The sequence below is a fragment of the Lolium perenne genome, chromosome 4, assembly GCF_019359855.2.
Source record: "Lolium perenne isolate Kyuss_39 chromosome 4, Kyuss_2.0, whole genome shotgun sequence".
NCBI lineage: Eukaryota > Viridiplantae > Streptophyta > Magnoliopsida > Poales > Poaceae > Lolium > Lolium perenne.
In genome coordinates this window covers 405,244,297-405,268,474 of record NC_067247.2, presented here as the reverse complement: position 1 = coordinate 405,268,474, position 24,178 = coordinate 405,244,297, and the positions used below count along the sequence as shown (strand labels likewise).

General features: G+C 42.4%; 2 protein-coding genes across 2 annotated transcripts; both read left to right on the top strand.

Annotated features, from left to right (window-relative positions):
• The first annotated feature begins 2,301 nt into the window (after positions 1 to 2,301).
• On the top strand, positions 2,302 to 9,370 carry LOC127297474 (plasma membrane ATPase 1). Its single transcript, XM_051327784.2, has 20 exons — positions 2,302 to 2,859; positions 2,938 to 3,057; positions 3,423 to 3,539; positions 4,154 to 4,291; positions 4,416 to 4,550; positions 4,672 to 4,851; positions 4,941 to 5,147; positions 5,255 to 5,374; positions 5,457 to 5,576; positions 5,824 to 5,946; positions 6,032 to 6,136; positions 6,213 to 6,357; positions 6,722 to 6,886; positions 6,953 to 7,191; positions 7,377 to 7,409; positions 7,877 to 7,958; positions 8,048 to 8,208; positions 8,305 to 8,514; positions 8,612 to 8,794; positions 8,876 to 9,370. The coding sequence occupies exons 1-20, from the start codon at positions 2,755 to 2,757 to the stop codon at positions 9,146 to 9,148; spliced, it is 2,961 nt and encodes a 986-aa protein (XP_051183744.1). The 5' UTR covers positions 2,302 to 2,754; the 3' UTR covers positions 9,149 to 9,370.
• A 309-nt stretch (positions 9,371 to 9,679) lies between these two features.
• Positions 9,680 to 12,617, top strand: LOC127297475 (deSI-like protein At4g17486). Its single transcript, XM_051327786.2, has 4 exons — positions 9,680 to 10,129; positions 10,799 to 11,086; positions 11,176 to 11,256; positions 12,149 to 12,617. The coding sequence occupies exons 1-4, from the start codon at positions 9,961 to 9,963 to the stop codon at positions 12,283 to 12,285; spliced, it is 675 nt and encodes a 224-aa protein (XP_051183746.1). The 5' UTR covers positions 9,680 to 9,960; the 3' UTR covers positions 12,286 to 12,617.
• The last annotated feature ends 11,561 nt before the right edge of the window (positions 12,618 to 24,178 follow it).

Genomic DNA, 24,178 nt, shown 5'->3' with positions numbered 1-24,178 from the left:
TGCTTAGCTATATCTTGCTTAGTTGTTAGCCTTGTCATATAGGTAAATTCACTTAGTTGCATATCTAGAGAATTTACCGTTTGTGTCAAGCCTAAATTGAAAAAGAACTAAAAATTGGTTAGCACCTATTCACCCCCCCTCTAGGTGCGGCATACGATCCTTTCAGCAAGGCTACACGTGCTGCGCGAGGATGCCACACCAGGGCCGCAAGGAACCGGTGCAGAACATTAACTGCGCGCGCGGGAGTCGAAGGATTTGACCCCTGACACTGGCGCGTCAAAAACAGTGCGCATGTCTCTGACAAGCACGACTTCCAACATATTCTCGACTTCGCCGAGGAGGATTTAATGGCGAAGCTACCGAAAAAGGATACCGGAAGGTTTTGTTGAGAACGGTCTAATGTGGTTCCGGCAAAGACGGCGGGAAGTTTTAACTTGAAACCGGAAGGATTAATCCGGTACGTTTGCAATGGGAACCTGGCATGGTCCATCGGATAGAATCCGCCTGACAATGCCAGCTTCGGGGACTAATGTTGGGGGGATGGCCCCCGGTACGCCAAAGGCTTGTCAAACTTGCCCTGTTTTAGCTATCAAGATACCGGTTTAAAGATTAATCCGGATAGCCAAGTTAAGCTGGCTAGTGCCAAGTGAAAGCATACCGGTATCCCAGGAGGGGTATACCGGAATGCAGTTAACTGGAGAAGAGGCCGGAGTACCGGCAGAAGCTCAACTGTAGCATGTCGGCATTCTGGTCAAAGATTCCATAAGGACAAGAGGACAAAGATGAGCGAAGCACATCAACTTTAATCGAAACTCTGAAGCCAAAGCAGAAGGTAACATAAAAGCTGCCAGACGAGGTCATCGCTCCCTGATTAAAGACAGAACCGGTGTCATTGAGACCAAAGAAGCTTTATAAAGTAGCTTAGCTCATCAAAGATATCATTAGGGTTTCTTCCCTTGTAAGCCACCCTCTCCCCTATATAAGGAGAGGGGGCACACCTCTGCGTGGGACAGATCAACGGTTCACGTAGAGAGAAGTAGAGCAGGATAGAGGTGCTAACTTTGTAGTCCGTATGTTCTTCAACATCTGGCCAAGGGCTAAGTTCATCAATCTATACCGGAATTTCTTCCTAGATCCTTTCCCTTGTTACCAAACCCTTCCTCGAATCATCTGTCTGTTCACCACGACGACAGGTCGGGCGTTGGAGATGCCCTTGTTTTATTCGGATTTTTTAAAGACTAGCACTGAACCCGTGCGTTGCTACGGCACCACGTTAAATCAAACGGATACCTTTGATATCAAAATTCCCTTTGTTCCAAAAAAATATTTTCGTACCTAGACAAGGTTAAGAAAATTATTTTTAGTCAGAAGAAGTATTTTAAATCTTTATGCCAGTCGAAACCAAATGACATGGAGTTCTTGATCAACCTGTGTTGTGTACCATGCAATGGAGAAATTGATAGGGCATCAATTTGAAAGAAGTAATAGTGAAAATAATATGGTGATTTTATTCAAATAATAGTAAAAATCAGCTAAAAACATTTAATAGTTTAAAGACTGTATTAATTTGGTTTTATTGCATAGTTTTCAGGCACATTAAAAATGGCCTAAACATATGTATTGGACTAATAATAGAGCGTATTTTTAATTGTAATAATAGATTAATTTTCTGTAAAAATGAATTTATGTGGATTGTTTAGTTTGTTACCCACGTGCCATGCTACGTATCATGCCAAACAAGGCTAAATTTGTACCACACTTTCTTATCCTCACAGAGGCTCTTTCTATTCTTTAGCCTTTGCTTTCTTTCTCGTTTCTTCCATGTGAGCCTCCGATCCGTGCAGATGAAGCAATCCTGGCCCTTCCCAAATGAGCAGAGCATGCAAATCTTTTTTTTTTTTTTCGCTGGATTTAGAGCCATAAGGAACAATAACTGGGAAGAAGCCGATGCGCGTGAGCGGATGAGGCTGGCAGATTGGCCGCAGAACATGATCTCCGCGATGGGAGATGGGCAAACGCTGGGCCGGTCCCTTGTGAAGTGGGCTCGATTCTGAACTGGGCTCGATTGTGCTGACTGCGCTGTTCGGATTCTTCAACGATGTCAATCGATCCGATCGTTCGAGGTTGACGACTTGACGTACACATACGAACACCGGATAGAAATTTAATAGTAAAGATTATCGTGAAATTCCTGGTAACGTGGGCAGCAACTATAAGAAAAACAAAAAAAACAAAGACATCTTAACTTTGAAGAGACAATACCAATGGCGTTTGACTGACCGACCAGCCTGGTTCGATCAGCTCTAGGCTGATTGGCACCAGCCGTTGGAAGAGTCCATCCAATCCGTCCGTACGAACGCCCATAGACCATAGTACTATAGTATAGAAAAAAAAAACCCAAAGAGAGAAGAGTGAGACGCGCCGCCGCCGCCGGCGACGAGACCGAAGAGGAGCTAGCTAGGGAGAAGACGACAGTCGAGGAGACCTAGGCGCTCCTCGTTGGCCCCTTGCTGGAGATGGAGCCAACCTTGCTGCCACTCACGACCCATAGGGAGCCACGACCGATGCCGATGGCCGCCGGGACGCCCCTCCTCCCTCTCGATCGCCGCCGTGTCCCCTGCCTTCACCCTCCACTTATACTCCAGCCCCCGCCTCCGCATCATCCACCTGCTCGTCGTCTTCTTCATCCTTCCCTTCCCATTCGCCAACTCAAGGGGCTCCAGAGTTGAGTTGAGTCCATTGCCTGGCGCCCGCATGGACGGCAAAGAGGAGCAGCCGCCTTCGGTGGAGAGTCCTAAAGGGGTGGAGGCGAATGGCCTCTCCGCCATGGACGCCATCAGCAGGGAGACCGTCGATCTGGTACTGCTGCTTCTTACCTACTGCTCCCCCACTCATCAGTGATCATTTCTCAAACCCAAATCAACCGATTAATTGCAGGAGCACATCCCCGTGGAGGAGGTCTTCGACCATCTCAAGTGTACCAAGGAGGGACTAACCAGTGAGGGTGCCCAGCAGAGGGTCAACATCTTCGGCTACAACAAGTTAGAAGAGAAGCGTGTATGTACTAGTACTACTTTCTAACTACCATGCCAACTGCCTCCATAATACTTTCTCCAAATCGTTAATAATCAGCTGCCTTCTTAGTAAGTATATGTACTCGATCCCTAATCATCATGCCATTTGCAATCTTAGTCATTTTTTACAAATCACTAATAATCATTTAAATTGTCTACATCAAGCTAGAACAAAAAAACATGTGTGTACTCACTAACTAATCATCATTTTTTTTAGAAAATCTAACTAATCATCATGCCAATTGCCTTCTTAATTAGCCCTTTCTCCAAATCAATAATAATTCATTCATGTCTTCCACAACTTGTGATTGATAATCCCGCGACGGCTCGTCGATAAATGCTTTGCAGGAGAGCAAGATCCTCAAGTTCCTGGGTTTCATGTGGAATCCGCTCTCGTGGGTCATGGAGGCCGCCGCTATCATGGCTATTGCCCTTGCCCATGGAGGAACGAATCTCAGGGGAAAGGTACCCACTATCACTCTTCCAGATTATACATTGAGTGACCCGTGATGAGCTAAGCTACTTTATAAAGCCCCAGCCTCTGCATCGATCGATGCATACAGCTTTCTATTGCATTATTAAAGTACGGACATGCACAAAAGTTTTACACATCACGGGTCACTCAAGGTTTCCATAAAAACTAGCCAAAAGAAAAAGAACGAAAGCACAACGCGCCACAAGATCTTTATGTGAGTCGCCTCTCAGAACGCCAGCCGCACTGGTTGTATATATCCCGTGCTACCATTTCCAAACGGTTGCACCCAATATCCATGTCATTGCGCACATCCTCTGGCTGTAGATAGGACCACGTATGGATCCAGTGGGTAGCCAAGGGAATAACCTGCATAAAAGATGGGAAATTCTTTCTGTTAAAGATAAAATCATTGCGGACCGTCCATATAGCCCAGTATAAGGCGCACACCCCAACTCTAATATGTTCCTTATCTTTCTTTGGAACTCCATTTAGCCAATTACCAAACGTATTCGTGACATTTGGAACTCTAATACATTATTATTACTAGCTAGCTACTATAATCTCTTTGGCTAATTAGTAACTGCAACATTCAATGTTGACACAGAAAATGGGCGTCGACTACCACGATTTCATCGGGATCATGGTGCTGCTGGTTGTCAACTCTACCATCAGTTTCATAGAAGAGAACAACGCCGGAAATGCCGCTGCTGCGCTTATGGCCCGCCTTGCGCCAAAGGCCAAGGTGATCAATGCCACCTCATCACCTTCCGAGTACTACCTAGCAGCACTAGCACTCGAGGATCACCATATATGGATATGGTGCCCCTTTTTTCATACTTATGTGCTCACGGTACATTCTTTTCTAGGCTCTGCGTGATGGAACCTGGAATGAGTTAGATGCATCCTTCTTGGTTCCAGGTGATATAATCAGTATTAAACTTGGAGACATAATTCCTGCGGATGCAAGACTTCTCCAGGGCGATCCACTCAAAATCGATCAGGTCTCTTAGTCAGCTCAACTCAACTATGCCCTCTGCCTATTGCATATTTATTACACTAGTTCTGCTAAGTACTAAAAGAATCCTGATACAAGGAGGTGTGCTAATAACTTTTTCCTTGCAGTCTGCACTTACGGGAGAATCACTACCCGTAACTAAGCATCCTGGAGGCGGAGTTTACTCCGGTTCTACCTGTAAGCAAGGTGAGATTGAAGCAGTTGTCATTGCCACTGGGATCCATACGTTCTTTGGGAAAGCAGCTCATCTCGTTGAATCAACCACTCACGTGGGCCACTTTCAAAAGGTAGAGTATCCAGCAAGCCGTGTCACTTCACTTACTCCAGCGTCAGCTGAAAACTCATGATACCGGCTGCAATTCATGGACGCTTTCAGGTTCTGACTTCAATCGGGAACTTCTGCATTTGCTCCATTGCCATTGGGATGACCATCGAGTTGATTGTCATGTGGGCTCTTCAATCTAGAGGGTACCGCAAGATAGTCGATAACCTTCTTGTGCTTCTCATTGGGGGGATTCCAATTGCCATGCCCACGGTTCTGTCGGTTACTATGGCTATTGGGTCACACAAACTGGCACAACAGGTTTGAATATTCATCCATGGCCAGAGCTTTCTGGCTACCACCGAAATAAAAAAAGGTGGGTAACTGTATTCTAGGAAGTGACTGCTTCTGTTAATTATTGTCTGCAGGGTGCTATTACCAAAAGAATGACTGCAATCGAAGAGATGGCCGGAATGGATGTGCTCTGCAGTGACAAAACAGGAACATTGACACTCAACAAACTGACTGTAGACAACAATATAATTGAGGTCATAAATCCCAGAACTTGTATCCATGATGATCCTAATTGTACCTGTTCCTAAGGTCTGAGACAGAAATATTTTGCTCTAGGTTTTTACAAGAGGTTATGAGAAAAATGATGTTGTGTTGATGGCGGCAAGGGCTTCAAGACTAGAGAATCAAGATGCTATCGATTTTGCTATTGTGGCAATGTTGCCAGACCCAAAAGAGGTAACAATCTCTCTGTAATTTCCATTTATGACTTTTAACTGGTTCTAGTGATTACTGCCTGTTTGGTTTGCTCAATTAGGGATTAAATAGTGCACCAAATAACAGCCTTAGCTGTAATCGATACCATCTTGATTTCATATTCATCGGTAGATTCTATTCCCTGTACAACGATTAAGGGAGTATGGCAAGAATTTCTGTTGTTAGGGACACTGCACACCTAATTTTATTCTCATCTCTCTGCTGTTAGGCACGTGCTGGCATAGAAGAAGTCCATTTCCTTCCATTTAACCCAACGGACAAGCGGACAGCGCTGACGTACTTGGACGCTGAGGGTAAAATGCACAGGGTTAGCAAAGGTGCACCTGAACAGGTATAGAAACTTATGGAGTCTGATTTTTTCGTTCAAGGATACGTCATTTGTTCATATGCTTATGTTTCATATAATTCTCTTGCAGATTCTGAACCTGGCATGGAATAAATCTGAGATTGAAAGAAAGGTCCATCAAGTAATTGACAATTTTGCTGAGAGAGGGCTGCGGTCACTTGCTGTTGCATATCAGGTTGATTAAATGCTAGCCTTCTACTGATATGTTGGTCCATTACCTATAGAACTTGCTAATTTCCTTCATTGTGCAGGAAGTTCCTGAAGGTACCAAGGAAAGTGCTGGTGGACCTTGGCAATTCATTGGTCTTCTTCCACTCTTTGATCCTCCCCGCCATGATAGTGCTGAAACCATACGCCGAGCTCTTGACCTTGGAGTTAGCGTAAAAATGATTACAGGTACCTTTTTAGTACACCAAATTGGAAAAAAATCACTTTCTGGCATAGTGGAATTGCAATGATCGCACATGCTTTGATAATGGTATATTGTTTATTTCCCTTTGATTGGCTGTTCCTGAGAGACTGGAAATATTGGCAAGTCAGTCTGAAAATGTTAACTTCTAATATGTACAGATGTTCCAAAATAAAGAGCTTAAGTAGTTAAGTGCTGATTCACATGCTAGCCTACTAGCAGTAGTAGCTTTCCCGAGCTTCACAAGAATCTCTTTTGTGATGGCTGAATAACCTTTAAACATCAGGGAGATCCTTCTGTTTCCCTAGATTCACTATCGTAATGAGTATGCCCCTTGGGAAAACAATTCAGGTGATCAGTTGGCTATTGGTAAGGAAACTGGACGGAGGCTAGGAATGGGCACAAACATGTATCCGTCATCATCTTTGCTGGGTGACAAGATAGATGGTGATATTGCAGTCCTACAAGTGGATGAGTTGATTGAGCAAGCAGATGGGTTTGCTGGAGTGTTCCCTGGTGAGCTTTAATTTTCTCTTCTTTTAAACCATCGGGTTTATCACTCTAACTTGTTTCCTTTTCCAGAGCACAAATATGAAATAGTCAAAAGGCTACAATCCAGAAAGCACATATGTGGGATGACGGGAGATGGAGTTAATGATGCACCTGCCCTGAAGGTAGCAGACATTGGAATTGCCGTGGCTGATGCAACTGACGCTGCCCGTGGGGCCTCTGATATAGTTTTGACAGAACCTGGATTGAGTGTGATCATCAGTGCTGTATTGACCAGCCGTGCAATTTTTCAGCGGATGAAAAATTATACAGTTAAGTGTGTTTACAGTGCATAAGATATATTTTTCTACCTTGCTATCTCAGGAAGAATGGGCTGTATCATGCGAGCTCTCTTCAAAGAGGAAATACTAGTTCCCTTTCATGTGTTACAGAAACACTATTTCATTCTGGTAATAAGCAAAACTGTCTGATGTTAATCAGTTCTGTTCTATTGCAGATATACGCTGTCTCTATCACCATCCGTATAGTGGTAAGTTTGTGTTGCCTAAGATATGTGTACCCTTTGGCTACCATCTGATTACCAAGTTACATTATTTTTGTCATGACAAGTTCGTGAGAATAATTAGTGTATGGTCAACTTTCTTGCTTGTATATTAGTAAATGCTACTTTCTCTGCTCCCTAATATGAGATGTTTTTGCAGGCTAATTTAGCTTGCCAAAACGTGTTAGATAGCATTTCTCGACTGAACCCTTGTAGATGGATCAAAAGTACCATGTACCCTTTATGTACCAACCTTACTAAGTATCTAGCTAGCCAGAGCTAACCCGGCAGTGTTCTTTGTTTGCTCAATCTTTCCAAAGAGATTCTGTGGGTGATGTAGATTCCATTAAAACATACTAGTTTTTCTATTCCTGCTCCTAATCATACTTGCAATGCTGATGCTCTCACTGTTCATTTTGGAATTCATATCAATGATCCAAACCTTATCTGTGCAGCTTGGGTTCTTGCTCTTGGCATGCTTTTGGGAGTTTGACTTCCCTCCAATGATGGTTCTTCTGATAGCTATTCTTAACGATGGTAAAGAACTTTGCTATCTTCTCATCAGAAATGCATTTACAAATATGGATATCAATAGTTTTATAACTGTGGTGATGACTACTGCTCAGGAACCATCATGACCATCTCCAAAGATAAGGTGAAGCCATCTCCCTCTCCCGACAGCTGGAAGCTAGCAGAGATCTTTGCAACCGGTGTGGTCCTGGGGACTTATATGGCCGTAACAACCGTGCTCTTCTTCTGGGCAGCTTACAAGACGGAGTTCTTCGTGGTAAATATTATTTCATCCTTGTCACATAGGCACTTGTTGGTATGACAATTTGTGGCTTGCAAACTCACTTGTTTCTTTCCATGTAATTATGTGCAGCGCATCTTCAAGGTTTCTACGCTGAATATAGACAAGATCGACAAAGACAGTGAAACGATCGCCAGGAACACAGAGATGATGGCTTCCGCCGTCTACCTCCAAGTGAGCACCATCAGCCAAGCCCTGATATTCGTGACGCGGTCGAGGGGCTGGTCATTCATGGAGAGGCCTGGCGCTCTGCTCATGTGCGCCTTTGTCGTTGCTCAGCTGGTGAGTTCCTATCTATTACGATGACTTGTAATTACCAGCTTGAGGTAGTCTAGTGATGTTTTGACACTAAGAATGAAGGGTGTGTATGATAATGCAGCTCGCCACTGTGTTGGCTGCTATGGTGAACTGGAAGCTGGCGAGCATCCGAGGCATCGGGTGGGGCTGGACGGGCGCCATCTGGGTGTACAACATCATCATCTACCTCCTCCTGGACCCGATCAAGTTCGCGGTGCGGTATGGGCTGAGCGGGAGAGCCTGGAACCTCGTGATCGACAGGAAGGTTAGTGTAATCTGTGAACCTGAATGGCCTGAACTGTGAGGATGGCTGTTGATACATGCATGGTTTGGTACGATATTTCAGGTGGCGTTTTCGAGCCAGAAGAACTTTGGGCGTGAGACCCGGGAGGCGGCATGGGCGCACGAGCAGCGCACCCTGCACGGGCTGGAGTCGGCGGGGACGGGGCGGGAGAAGGCTGCGTCGGTGGAGCTGGGGCACATGGCAGAGGAGACCAAGCGGCGTGCAGAGATCGCGAGGCTGAGGGCGCTGCACACGCTCAAGGGGAAGGTGGAGACGGCGGCCAAGCTGAAAGGGATCGACCTGGATGACATCAACAACCAGCACTACACCGTCTGATGATCATAAACTGATTCTGTCGCTGATATTTTTGAGCGAAACCGTTGCAGCATTGATTTGTGATAATAATAGTAGTAGTAGTAATAATAATAATAACAAGGAGATTTGGTGGGTGGGCGATATAAGTCTGTGGAGGAGGAAATATTCAGTTCTTTAATTGCAAACCATGTGTTGTACTAAATCGAAGTGGAAGATGTTGTAGTAGTAGATGGTGTGCATCTGAAGTTGCATAATGGCATTCTTTCTGTCGTCTTGCTGCTGATGGCTAGCATGTGACCTGGCTGGCTGGCTCCAATTAGCTTTGAGGTCAGTAGGTAGGTCGTCTCGTTTTCTATTTCTCTAAATGGGTTTCCTTGCCAACCATCTGTGCTATAGTTGATGTACCAGAGGTAGTAATTTTATGTTTAGGACAGGTGGTTGACACGAACATTAGGACAGGACAGAAACGGTTAGAGAGGGGAACTGGTACTGTTTCTCACTCACTTGCCAGCTGCTGCTGCCTTTGCTTCTTCTACCTTTGCTTTCTTTCCCAATCAATCGAGAGACGCACTCGCCCATCCGGCACAAAGAAGGAAAAAACTTCTTTTCTGCCCAATTTGCCCCTAGCCCACAAAGAAAGAATTTCCCCAATCTCTCTCTCTTCTCTCCTCTCCTCTCGACGGACGAGCGTCGAGCGAGGGAGGAGGAGCTGGAGGCTGGAGCCGCCGGCCAAATCGAGCCTCAGATCTGTGTTGGACCGCGCGCGCGCGGATGAAGCCGTGGAGCTAAGCGCAGCCGAAGCCCAAGCTACCACGATCGAGGAGGAAGGGAGGATGCGCATGCGGGTGCTCCCGGCGTTCAGCGCCGCGCCGCCGCCACCGGCGCCTCCTCCTCCTACGCCCGCCGCACCAGTCAAGGTGTACCTCAACATCTACGACATCTCCCCCATCAACAATTACCTCTACTGGTTTGGGCTCGGCATCTTTCACTCCGGCGTCGAAGGTACCTTCCTTCGTTACCTACCAACTCGCCTCCTTCTAGTACTATCTCTGATGCTAACTAGTACGACCATGTGTACATACCATGCTAATTCTAGCTAGCTTAATTGGAGTAGTAGATACCACGAGCGGCGGATAAGAGAGACTAGCACAACCACTTAATTCCTTGGTTGGTACATTCATTTCCAGATTCCTTCATGTTTTGCTACCGTGCGAGACCATACTTTACCCCAATTGTAGTACTGTAGTAAAATGATTTCCAAGACTGCCTTACATTCCCAGTTACAGTACAGTTACATGGCTGTGATTTTGTACTCACACTCATAAGTTTCCCAGTGGTTTGGCGCGACGAAACTCCATAATCCTAATTAACTACATACGGTTTCGCTTATTGCTGTCTTTTAACTAGACTAGGCTTGGCCTGTTCGACACGCGTATTTCAGACATTTAGTACAGTCCTTTCCATTTTAGTACTATGAGCTAGCTGCTCTAGACCAAGGCCTTTCAAACTCTTCTATGAATCCCTACAGGCTGTAGTTTCTAGCATTTCCATTTTCTGGATCAACTTAAACTTAAATCCACGTGAAGTGGTTCTTGTGCACATCAGTTTCATGCAACTATCTATAAGTTGAACACCCATGGCTGACCATTCCAGTAACCTTTATTTTTGCAGTGCATGGCATGGAGTTTGGGTTTGGAGCCCACGAATACCCAACTAGCGGAGTCTTCCAAGTAGAACCAAAAAGCTGTCCTGGTTTCATCTTCAGGCGCTCGGTGTGTGTGGGTACCACCGATATGTCCCGTTCCGAAGTTCGCACTTTCTTAGAGGATCTCGCCGAGGATTATCATGGCGACACTTACCACTTGATTGTCAAGAACTGTAACCATTTCACGGCTGACGTCTGCAAGCGTTTGACGGGAAAGCCGACTCCTGGATGGGTCAACCGACTTGCCCGATTAGGTTAGGTCTTACAACACAAATTCATAATGTACTTCTCCTTTACTATTGCAATTCTCAATTATTTCTGGCTTTATATTGTGGAATCACAGGTTCTGTTTGCAACTGTGTACTGCCTGAAAACATTAAGGTTAATGCAGTTGGAGATGGAAGTGCACACCTTGAATTTTCTGGTATTTTTCTCTCCCCTCTCTGTCTCTCCATGTTGTGCGGAGCTGGTGTTAACCCTATCGAATTGATCAAATCCTTCTTAACCTTGTCTTTTCATTGTTCATTGTTGGAAGATTACATCATAAGAAATGGGGCTGACCCCAATGCTTTGATCCTCTAGCTTCAACGCTGCATGTTTGTGTGTATGGCCACAGTGCTGCTCTGCATGGCATTGTACAGATCCATTTTTGACTGCGTAGATGCTTAGCTATATTGATCAGTCTTGGCTACATTTTAATAAGGAAATAAAGGCCGTATGCATCTATTCGATGCAGAGGCAGGGGATGATCTCCATTTCGGAAAAAAAAAACTATATTGATCAGTCCTTGCACCACATTCCATTAAGTGGCTGTAATGAAGCATTTCAGCGATTCAGTTTTTGATATTATATTTGCTCTAGCATGTCTTAAAATTGCATAGTGATGATAAATCAAATTAGAATTATTAAGATATACTGTGTAATTTTCTTTACCCTTTTCTGCGAATTCCATGTTGTGTAGACATCTGAGGTCTTACGTAGTCTGCAACCTGAATCTTCAGATGCCCAATGTGCTTGAGCATGTATGAACATTTGAAAAGTTGTAATGTTAAAAATTGGTCAAGTTTCTCTGTGCCACATAGATCCTCCAATAAACAACATCAATTCTCAGACAGTTCCCTGAAATCTATGGCTACCACTACTTCTGCATCCACGTATACCTAAACACTTTTTGATTCACTCTTCACACGTCAGAATATGGGATAAAAATAATTAAATACACAACAGTACCTATATTTATTACCTTATATTCCTGCTGGCACTAATGGTTAGACCACAAATGACTGCTTGTGACTGATAAGGTGCTATTGCTTCAGATGATGGCTTGGAGTCAAACGCGTCGATCGTCGATGATAGCGACATCGATGATCTAGACCACCTTCTAACAACACCCAACAGCGAAATTGTATCTTCGATAGACAAGACATTAACTCCTGGAAGGGATAGCTTATAATTGTCTCTGTTGTTCATGAATAGTATTGCCTGTTTTGTGGTTGTTTGCTGAGTTCTAGTGGTGGTGGTGCTGGTGGTGGTGGCAGGGCCAGACGATGATCCAGTTAAAGTTGGGGTGGTCACTGCTACATATGTAGCTGTAGAGAGGTAGTAACTGTGGTTTGTCTAATTGTGGCGAAGGCCAAGTTAACCAACATGTGTGATTGCTGTGTGCTGTGTGCGTGATTGTAACTGTTGTTTTGAGAGTGGTGTGCAGTTGTATATTTGTGTAACTAGTTGACAATTGTTTTGTTGTGTATAAAATGGCTTGACCTGGTGTTTGCTACACATAAAGGCTATGTTGTTCCTATCTGTTGACGTCAATAGGATCTTGAATATTCCATTAGCATTTGGGATGAGGGAAGACTCTGTTTCATGGGATTACACAAACGAGGAGTCTTTTCAGTTTGATCGTGGGATTACCAACATGGCAGAAAGCTGATCTGAAATAATGGACAAGAACATCAGACATTGACCCAAGTTTCTGTCAATTATTAAGGTTAAAAATATGGAGGTGGCTAGCGGTCGATTATAGTTCAATTCTCGCTCGACTATGTTAGAATACATGACAGTATGTATTTGTATGGATGTATGGTTGTGTATGTGTTTTTTACCGTCAAACCATAGGGGGTCCCCTATGGTATAATTTTCTAATAAATTGGGTTAGCAAAAGTACATCAGCGATGGGATTACAAGGGTTGTACCAGAAGGGAAGAAAGAGGGAGGTCAGGAAAACTTTTTTTTTTCCAAACGGGCTACCCCTTTTCATTGCTGCTACATAATGGAAACCATAAATGCAGCAAAAGGAGACGGGAAAGAAGCCGCCCTCGCACCATCAGGAAACCTGCTGATAGATACTCGAAATCGAGCATCCACTACGGGGGCGAAAATCTGATGATACTAAAGCAAGCTCTAACAAGAAGTTTAGAACAACACACCCAAACAACTAGACATTACAAATTTCAACATAAGACCAACTGAACCACCAGGGATAAAGATAACTAGATCATGGAGCTTGAATCGCCAGGATGTTGGAGACACTTGGAGTTGTTGCAGACATATCACTTCCACTGATATCCTGTGACACGTGCCTCACTTTTTTCATCAGCTGCTCCGCTCCCTTCTTGATCTTCAGAGCATCGCCATCATCATAAAGACCCGCCCAATAATTCAAGAAAGAGAAAATGTTGTATATTATTGCGACATGATTTTTGAGCACGAACCCATCAAACATTATCTTATTCCTGGTAATCCAAATGAACCAGAAAATGACAACCATTAGAATTTATTTATCTCCTGTCATATAGGCACACATCCAAGCCAGAGCCTGCCACCTATTAGAAGGACAACTATTAGCTCCAACACAAGCACCAACACACCCCCCAAGTCGCTATTGCAATAACACGAGAAAAGAACATATGATTTTCATTTTTCACAATATATTATCACAAAACGAGCAAATAGGAGATCCCTTCCAGTTCCTTTCTTAAGATTGTCTCTAGTTAAGATAGCATCGTAACAAAGTTGCCACGGGAATATTTTTATCTTCAAATGTACCTTAGCTTTCCAAATCCAACTATTGTTAGGCCCAACAAGGTCTTTGATGGCCTGCAAGTACACATGTTCATTAGAGCATGTTTCGTGGAAGTACTATTTTATATCGTATTCCATTGAGGAGCCTATTAGAGTGTTTACCTGTGGTATTTCTATTGCACTCAAGGTGTCACGGGTCTTGAGTGAATTGACATAAAGAATTTAAATGAAAAAGGTGAGTGTGAATATAAGAGTTTTGTATATTGAAAGTGCAATAAAATAAAATGCATAAAAGTAAACAGCTTTGAGAGTTGTATTTAGTTCCTGCAGACGAAAGATTAGGCGCAGGGAAACACGGTTCATGGTGATAGTGAATGTGCCCGGTGGAATAGGTGTGATAAGTGAATATAATTCTTCTTATTTATATGTGACTAGGCAAGCAACCTAAATAAGTAAGAATCCTCTTGTTAGATTTCATTTGACTCCAATGATTCTTCTGTTTGTTACCAAAACTATGGTCAACACATCTATTAAGGTGGTTAAACTAGATCAAAGTGTTAATCTTGGTGGCTCCTTATTGTCCTTGAGTTATGCTAGATCCTCTTTGATATCGGTCGTGTTACTCAGGGGGTCGCCGATTCACTAGCAAACAAGTTCCTGACTAGAGTTCTCAAGATCATGTTATTTGGGCCCTTAAATTAGATAACAACATTAGGTGCACATAGACATTCATTCTCATATATAATTATCACAATCATAATTCACAAATAGATGGAATAAGATAGACACATCACATCTCACCAATCCTCTGCATCTCCCACACCTATGGGGATCTACTCACACATGCGAGGAGAAAAGCACAATAATATCATAACAATGTAAATTGAGTTCATCTCGATATTACCGTAACAAGCCACAATAGTTGAAGATCGAATCAAATACAAACCAATATAGGAATAGAGGTTCAAATCCTTAATCTTACAAGTATGAAACTCTCTCTCTCTCTCTCTCAGTACATGTGTGGGATGATGGATGCGTGGATGATCTAGAGGTGGTAGATCTTGGTGAGAGTCGATGGGGATCTCCTCCTTCTTTAGATCTAATTTCCTCTTCTGTGGTGTGTTTTTTTATGGTGGCTGCATCTGCTATCTCTCTCTGGTCCCTTCATGGAAAGTACTTGTATTGAGGTGGAGAAGTGTAAGGGTACATTGCCCCTATGTGTGGTTTTGGTAATTAATGACAACCCCTATGGACTAATGTTTTCATTGAGTTTATATGAAGGAATATTCCATAGGTACTACTTGCTCTCCATGTGTTGGATTCAAGTATGGATGCCATGAAGATAAAGGTATATCTTGTGTATTGGCATCAAGATCATCGGTATGAAGATATATATATGTGAGATGATCAATAAGAAGAAATGAAGATGAAGTTCTTATGTGGAACTCAATATTAGCCATGCTCTATCTTATGTGAGTATGTGAAGATACAAGGTTATGTTCGGCAAGTTCAAGATGAGCGTCTCAAGTGAATCACATACTTGAAACTTGCCGTCCATTTGATGATAATGGACTTGTGAAGATGTGCATCAATGGAGCTTTCCCATCATAGTGTATGGGGGAGCATTTGTGAGTCTTCACGAAGCAACATTGGTCAAGAGAGGCATTCCGGCTTGAGTGAAGCTTGAAGAGTTATCATCGAGATCAAGCGGGATGCGCAAGGCAAAGGTATGGCCTTGCTAGGTTTTCCTTTTACCGGTCTCAAGGTGGATGTTGGGAGACCGGATTATAGGATAGATAGCCGCACTATTAAGAGGGGCTTTCGGTTGGGTAACTTGATCACATCGTCTTAGGGAGCTCAACCCTTTGCATACTTTGCATATCCTTATTGCTTCTTGGTGTTTCTCTATGTGAGGTTCTTGAGCTTGTTGCTAGCTTTACAACAAGCCCAAGTTCATCGAAAACGGAGTTCGCATGCATCTTCTATTGCGTTGTCGAGGTTGGGTGATTTTACCGGTTATTCATGATATAAGGTTCTACCCTTTTATATTCATGATAAAATCCCCTCCTACAATTTCTTGAGTTTGCACTTTCTATTGGATGGCATTTGTTATTATCTTTCCAACGGAATTTGTTTCATGTCAATCGGAGTTCGGGAGCAATAGTTATTAAAGAAAAGGTAAAAGAAGAAAAAGAAAAAGAAAAGAAAAAAAGGGGGAAGGCCCCGGTTGCCGCCCGGCCTGCCGGCCCGCACGCCAGCCCACCCGGTCGACCGGGCGGCCACCGGCCCACGCGCCAGCCTGGCCCAGCTCCCCCTCCGGTCAGACCGGACTTTAACCGGCCGCCGCCCGTCGGCCCATCGCCCGTCGCGCCCGCGCGCTCGGACTCCGCGCCGCTCGGCGCTCTTGGCCGCCGCCGCCCACGCGGCCCAGGCTCCTTCCCCCGCGCGGCCTGTGGCATTTCCGCCGCCTAGGGCGCTTCTGCCCCGCCCGGTCGGTGGGCCGGTCCGACCGGACAGGCCACCGGCCTCTCCGGCCCAGGCTCCGGTTCGACCGGCCTGCTGGCCGGCCTGGGCACTTTTTTAGCCGTTTTTAATGCGATTTTCACCCGGTTTTCTCCCCAACGGTTATTTTTCTCCCTAGACTATAAATAGCCCTTCTTCCACCTTGAGCAACTAGTTCTTCCTATTCTCTCACCTCCATTGTTGCTATTTGAAGAACTTGCTCTCCCCCTTGATTCCTCCAACCATTCTTGCTCATATTTGAGGATTTGAGAGAGGAGATCTAGATCTACACTTCCACCAAACCATTTCTTCTCTAAGTGAGGGAATCTCTTGGGATCTAGATCTTGGAGTCTTTGGTTGACTTTCCCCCTTGTTCTTCCTCTCCAATCTCATCCTAGCATTCGTTGCTTTGGTGGGATTTGAGTGTGAAGGACTTGAACACCTCCGGTGTTCTTGCTTTGCATCATTGCATAGTGTTGAGCTCTCCACCACGATTTGTTCGAGTGAGAGACCGTGAGCTTGTTACTCTTGGAGGGTGACCTCCTAGTTGGCTTGGTTGGTGTCCCGGTGATCTCTTCGTGGAAGATTGTGAAGGGGCCCGGGCTTCTCCTTCGTGGAGCTTGTGAAGTGGTTGTGGAGCTTGCCATCTCCGGAGCGGAGGAAAAGCTAACCATAAGGAAAGGGCCATTATCCTTCGTGGGTGTGGTTCGGAGAATAGGGTGAGCCTTCGTGGCGCGGGGAATCCTTCGTGGGACCTCCACTCCTCCAAACGTGACGTACCTTGTTGCAAAGCAAGGGAACACGGGAATACATCCTCGTCTCCGCGTGCCTCGGTTATTTCTATACCCGAGCTCTCTTTCCTTGTGATAGCCATCGTGCTTGAAGTATACATATCTTGCTATCACTTGTGCTACATATATCTTGTGTCTATCTTGCTTAGCTCTAGCTGCTATTGTTACACTTAGTTGAGCTTAGCATATTTAGGGTTTGTGCTTGTAAACTAAACGATAGTTTAATTCCGCATTCTTACAAGACAAATCCGCAAGAGTTTGTAATTGCCTATTCACCCCCCTCCCCCTCTAGGCGACATCTCGATCTTTCAATTGGTATCAGAGCAAGGTCTCTCCTTGTTTAAGGCTTCACCGCCTTGAGAGTAAAGATGTCGGCTAGTATAGTGCACAATGACACAATCGTCTTTAATGGCACAAATTATCTTTTGTGGAGAAATTGCTTGCTTTGTAAGCTTCGGACCTTGTGTCCACATATAGAGCAATTTCTAGATGTCGGTTTTTCTCCTCCGATGGATTCTCAAAATCTATCTTTAGAGGATGAGAAAAACTTACATCTTGAAGCTCAAGTATCTAATGAGCTTTTATTCTCTTTGAGACCCGATTTTCGTAGGTTCTTGATATATATAAAGCGAAAGTCATCTCATGAGATGTGGATCAAGCTTAAAGAAATGTTTGGTGGATCCATTTCTCATTTGGTTGGTGGTGCCTCCGAGGAGCTCTCTTCCCCTTCACATCATGAAGAGCTCCAAGTTGCTTCCACCTCCGGCCGTGATGATTTATCATCTTCTTTCACTTCACCAACGTGTAGCAAGACACGAGGTAATGATATGGTGAGTGGTGAGGAAAATTACAATGTTGATATTGTGCTCAATAGTGATGATTCTTCATCTCTATCCCATTGTAATGCTTCCTCTTTGGACTTAAACACATCTAGCATTGAAAATGACCTACATGCTTGTGTTGATAGTCCTTGCATATCATGTGTAAATCGCTTACATAGATCTCATGAAGATATGCTTACCTTGTCTTGTTCCCATAATCAAAATGCTTCTATTTCCTCTAGTTGGTTGTTGACTAACAATGTAGAGGAAACCGAACACTCTATGGATCAAGACACGACTTCAAATGAGGATTCAAGAATATCTTCATCTTCATCCTCCGGTTTGCACATGTGCCTTATGGCAAAAGGATCAAAGGTATCTCCTACTTTGACTCCTAACACATCCTCTAATGATGAGAATGATGATGATGATGATGATAATGATGAAGAATATAATACCTTGGTGCATAATATGGCAACAGTATATGCTTCTCTTCATGGTAATAATGAAGCTCGTGCTAATCTCGAACACTCTATGGATACCTTGAATAAATATAGGGAAACCATAGTGGAGTTGGAGTCCCATGTTGAAAATGAGGAAATGAGATTCACTCTCCTCAAGCATGAGCTAAAAGATGAGAAGCATACTAATTTTATGCTTACACAAAAAATTGAATCCTATATGCATGAAAATGAGAAAACTATTGTTGATGCTTGTGCTACTAACTCTAATTCTTGTGAAGCATCTACCTTAGAGGAGAATGTTGCGCTAAGGGCTCAACTTGAGTTGCTAACTAGCAATTATAGGGAATTGGAAGAAAGTCATAAAAAGCTCTCAAGCTCTCATGATGATCTTCTAATTTCCTATGATGGGCTAAAGTTAGCTCATGAGGCAAGTATCACTAAGGTAACATCTTGTGAGCCTCATATGGATGTTAGCACAATCTCTACTACAAATGTTATATTGCCATGTGCTAGTCCTTGTAATCCATCTAGTCAAACTAGTGACACACCTTGTGTTGGATTACTCACTTTGCCTTGTTGCTCTAACAATGAAGCTTCTACTTCCTCTAGTACTTGTATTTCAACTAACCATGTAGAGGAAATCAAAGAGCTCGAGGCCCAAGTCCTTTCTTTGAAGAAAGATTTGGAAAAGCGTCATGAAGGGAAATCCGCACTTGACAAGATGCTAAGTGTGCAACAATCCCCCAATGACAAGAGTGGACTTGGATTCAACTCCAATAACAAGAACAAGTCCAAGAGCAAGAGCAACAAGAAGAAGGGCCAAGATAAAGTCGATGATCCGGCCAAGTTGGTTTGCTTCAAGTGCAAGGTTGAAGGGCATCATGTTAGATCATGCCCATTGAAGAAAAAGAAGAAGCACTTGAGTGAGAAACACCAAGGGAAACGGCCACAAGGTAAAGGTCAAGCTCATGCTCGACCTCAAGTTGAAGAGAGGCCACTTCCCAAGAAGAATCAAGATATTGTTCCCCAAGAGAAGAAATCAATAAAGAAGAGAAAGGGGAACACTTGCTACTTATGCCGTGAGAAGGGGCACTTTGCTTCTTCTTGCTTAGGTGGTACCTTATCTAACCCTATAATTGTTGATGATGATTATTCTCTAGGGAAGGATAAGGATGGCAATGTGTTTGCCAAGTTTGTTGGAACTCAAAGTGGTTTCAAGAAAAGAACCATTTGGGTTGCTAAGCCTATTGTGACTAATCTCTTAGGACCCAACTTGGTTGGGGACCAACAATCTCAAACTTGATCAATAGGTACAAGTGGAGGTCATTGGAGACTTGGCTACTTCATGAAGAATTAAGGGATCTTCATATATTATATTTTTACCAAGCCAAGTCGTATGGATTATCATCTATATCTTATATCCAATGTTCCTCTTTGCGGTAACTTATACTTCAACTCTTCATGTCTATTGTAAGTTACTTGCCCCTTTGCATGTTTGGTTTTGTACCAAATATGTGTATGTATGTGTTGTGTCTTACTTGCCTATATTGTGTATTCAAGTATGTTTGTTTGACTCATCATATACTTGTGTATTGTTTTGAGCCTAATGCATCTTGATGATATCTTATTTGGCTCTCTTTGAAGTGATTAATGGAACATCCCATTTTGGGGGAGTGATATGCTTTGTGCATCTCTCTTTCTTTAAAATGTGTGTACATGGGTACCACCACTTAGTATTGATATTGCAAGATTATCTAGTCACTATGTGGTGTGCCATACTCATGAGAAATTCAAATTCTAAATATCCATTAATCATCTCTAGTTGAATTTTAGTTGCCTCTTGTTTGGGAAGAAATGACTTATCACATTATGGGGGGGTAATATGTTTTGTACATATCACAAGCCTAGAAAATGTGAACATATGAGGTTATGCCACTTTAGAGTTGATGCTCTTAATTATCTTGTTCCTAGGTGGCATGTTTGCTCAAACAAGCTCCACTTGTAGTAAAAAGATTTTATTGCTCATCTTTTGGTTCTTGTTTGAATAAGAAATTCTTGGTGCGGTTTTTCCTCAAGTACATATCTCTATATCTTATTTGGGACACCGTTTGCTTCAAGTTATTCTAATCATTGCCGTGCGTGATTGTGTGACTAGTTGAAGTTATCAAGAATCTTCATCCATGCATAGTGCTTAATTCTATATACTTATCCTATGCCTTTTATTGTGAAGTTGATCCTTACTATCTTTGTCAATTCACCACCGGAAATTATTTCCAATATACTCATTGTCTTTGACAATTGATAACCTTGTATGTGGTTGAATTTTTGGACCATCTTCACCTTGGATTGTTTCTTAGTTTCTTTCCTTATTTCCAAGAAATCTTTATATCTCCCATATGTCTTCCGTGTCCCTTTAAAAAAAAATCTTTTGATAAATCCTCTTGATTCATATCAAGTGTTTGTTTTGGAATACATAGCTTTTCTTTACGGTACATTGTGCCATTGTGAAAAGTGAGGGTTTGGTTTATTTGTTCGAACCTTGCTCTTTTGGGAAGTTTTGCTATCTCATTCCTTCTTCTATGCTTTATATGTTGAATGAGATAAGATCTTTGAGCATGTTTGCTTTATTTCATCCTTTATGCTCAATGGTCTCTTCTTAGTTCATTTATTGAACTTTGTTGAACAAATCTTTTGTGATTTACTTCTTAGATATAATTTGGACAACAAATTTGTTTTGTGAAATCTCTATGCCTTATTCAATTCTTTTGGTGTTTTTTCCAAAGTATATCTTCCTTGGATCTTTAAAAGTCTTTGTGCGTGCTTATATGTAATTTATTTATATTTATAGCATGCTTGTCTTCTTTCGATCCATTATGTAGGATATACTCCATCAAATCCTAAATGGCTAAGATGTGCATGAAATTCAAATTTCATCTAAATATGCACATGTTTATATGGAGTGTGTCCTATATATTGTGGTTAGTCTAACCATGTTGGACCCAATAAGTTTGGGGACCAAGATGTACTTGAATAATGTTTTAGGTACATTGGAGATGCAATGGAGGCTTGTCTCATCTATAAGGAAGGTGTTGTCACCATATGAGAATTGGAGTCAAGCTAGGATGATCGATGAACTCTTATCTACTACATCAAGCCATTGCTATCTCGGTAACAAGTATCCTATTCATGCATTCTCATATAGCATCCAACCGCTTGTAGGTTGTATCTTGGCATGAAGTTATTTATTTCAAAAAAAAATATTGCGGTTCTTGAAAACTCATTTTTAAAGTAAAACTTTTTATTGTACATTTGAGTAATTTGAGAAGATGCATATGTTGGGAATATATATATATATCATATGATTCACCTACCCAAATATGCCCTCTAGCAATTTATTGCATATCAATTCCTCAAAGAGCTCTTATGTGCAATATTGATGAAATTGCGAAATAAATCCATATTTATGATACTTGTTGCCTTTCTCAAAACACTCCAACTAGCTCTACTTCCCTTATTGTTAGTTGTGATGTTTTTGAGGTTTAACTTGGTTGAAGTTCATTCATATACCATAAGTGAAAATTGGAGCCATAGGCTATATATGCTTCTTAAGCAAACATCCTTTGGTATATTTTATGACTTCATCTTGGATATCTTGTCTTATCTATTTTGTTAACCTCTTGTGTGTGCATGTTTCTTTATGGATCACTGTGTCCACTTTAGAAACTCATATACATAAGAGCGTTAATCCATCACCTTGATATCCTTGTTCTTTGCCAACTATCTTCTTATCCTCTTGATTTTAGTGTTATTGGTAAAGAAGATTTATGAGTGCTTGGTTTATTTGTTTCTCTTCATGCACTCATATCTCGTAATTGTTGGACTCAAATTGTTCTTGATAAGCATATTCTCTTTATCTTTGTTGTGTTCTAAATGGTATATAGGGAGTAAGGATTCCATGTTTGTGCATATTGTATTCAAATGCAAACATTATAAATTGTGCACGAACCTTGGGGAGCTTTCTTATTTTTAGAGCTCTATATCTCTCTTATCATGATATCTTTGTTTGTCCAAGTGGATCTTTGTTTGCTTGCGTTATTTGTTGAAGCTCACCTCACCATGTTATCTTTATGCAATCTTTGATCCTCAATATAGTTTGATTTCCTTCAAGTATTCATCATTGGATATGTGCACTTGATTCCACTCAAATTATGAGAAGTGCACACTTTGGGGAGGAACTCACATTATATTGGCCTTCTAAATTTTTCACCCATTTTGACAATCGATGCCAATGGGGGAGAAGTTTAGAGGGTTTAAGGGAATGGTTTTATACTTAAGTTTGGTTTGTGCTTAAGTGTTTTGCCTCTCATGCATTCCATATTTATATGTCTTGCATGGTTGTATATATATAGTGGAAACTATCCCAAAGGTTAATCTTGACAATGTATGCAATGAATTCATGTTCATCACACGTGCATACATTGTGGGGGAGTTTTCTCTATATATATTGGTTCTACTCACATCCATTGCATTTGTTGTAGTTGTGTGAGTAGAGCCGGTTTTGATATGGGCTAGTAGCTTTGTGTTACTTGACCATATCAAATACAACCTCTTGTATACAACTTATTCTCGGATAAGTTGCGTACTTGTCACTAATATTCATTATATAAACCCTCTTATTGTGGTTGTCATCAATTACCAAAATGGGGGAGATTGTAAGGGTACATTGCCCCTATGTGTGGTTTTGGTAATTAATGACAACCCCTATGGACTAATGTTTTCATTGAGTTTATATGAAGGAATATTCCATAGGTACTACTTGCTCTCCATGTGTTGGATTCAAGTATGGATGCCCTGAAGATAAAGGTATATCTTGTGTATTGGCATCAAGATCATCGGTATGAAGATATATATATGTGAGATGATCAATAAGAAGAAATGAAGATGAAGTTCTTATGTGGAACTCAATATTAGCCATGCTCTATCTTATGTGAGTATGTGAAGATACAAGGTTGTGTTCGGCAAGTTCAAGATGAGCGTCTCAAGTGAATCACATACTTGAAACTTGCCGTCCATTTGATGATAATGGACTTGTGAAGATGTGCATCAATGGAGCTTTCCCATCATAGTGTATGGGGGAGCATTTGTGAGTCTTCACGAAGCAACATTGGTCAAGAGAGGCATTCCGGCTTGAGTGAAGCTTGAAGAGTTATCATCAAGATCAAGCGGGATGCGCAAGGCAAAGGTATGGCCTTGCTAGGTTTTCCTTTTACCGGTCTCAAGGTGGATGTTGGGAGACCGGATTATAGGATAGATAGCCGCACTATTAAGAGGGGCTTTCGGTTGGGTAACTTGATCACATCGTCTTAGGGAGCTCCCTTTGCATACTTTGCATATCCTTATTGCTTCTTGGTGTTTCTCTATGTGAGGTTCTTGAGCTTGTTGCTAGCTTTACAACAAGCCCAAGTTCATCGAAAACAGAGTTCGCATGCATCTTCTATTGCGTTGTCGAGGTTGGGTGATTTTACCGGTTATTCATGATATAAGGTTCTACCCTTTTATATTCATGATAAAATCCCCTCCTACAATTTCTTGAGTTTGCACTTTCTATTGGATGGCATTTGTTATTATCTTTCCAACGGAATTTGTTTCATGTCAATCGGAGTTCGGGAGCAATAGTTATTAAAGAAAAGGTAAAAGAAGAAAAAAGAAAAAGAAAAGAAAAAAAGGGGAAGGCCCCGGTTGCC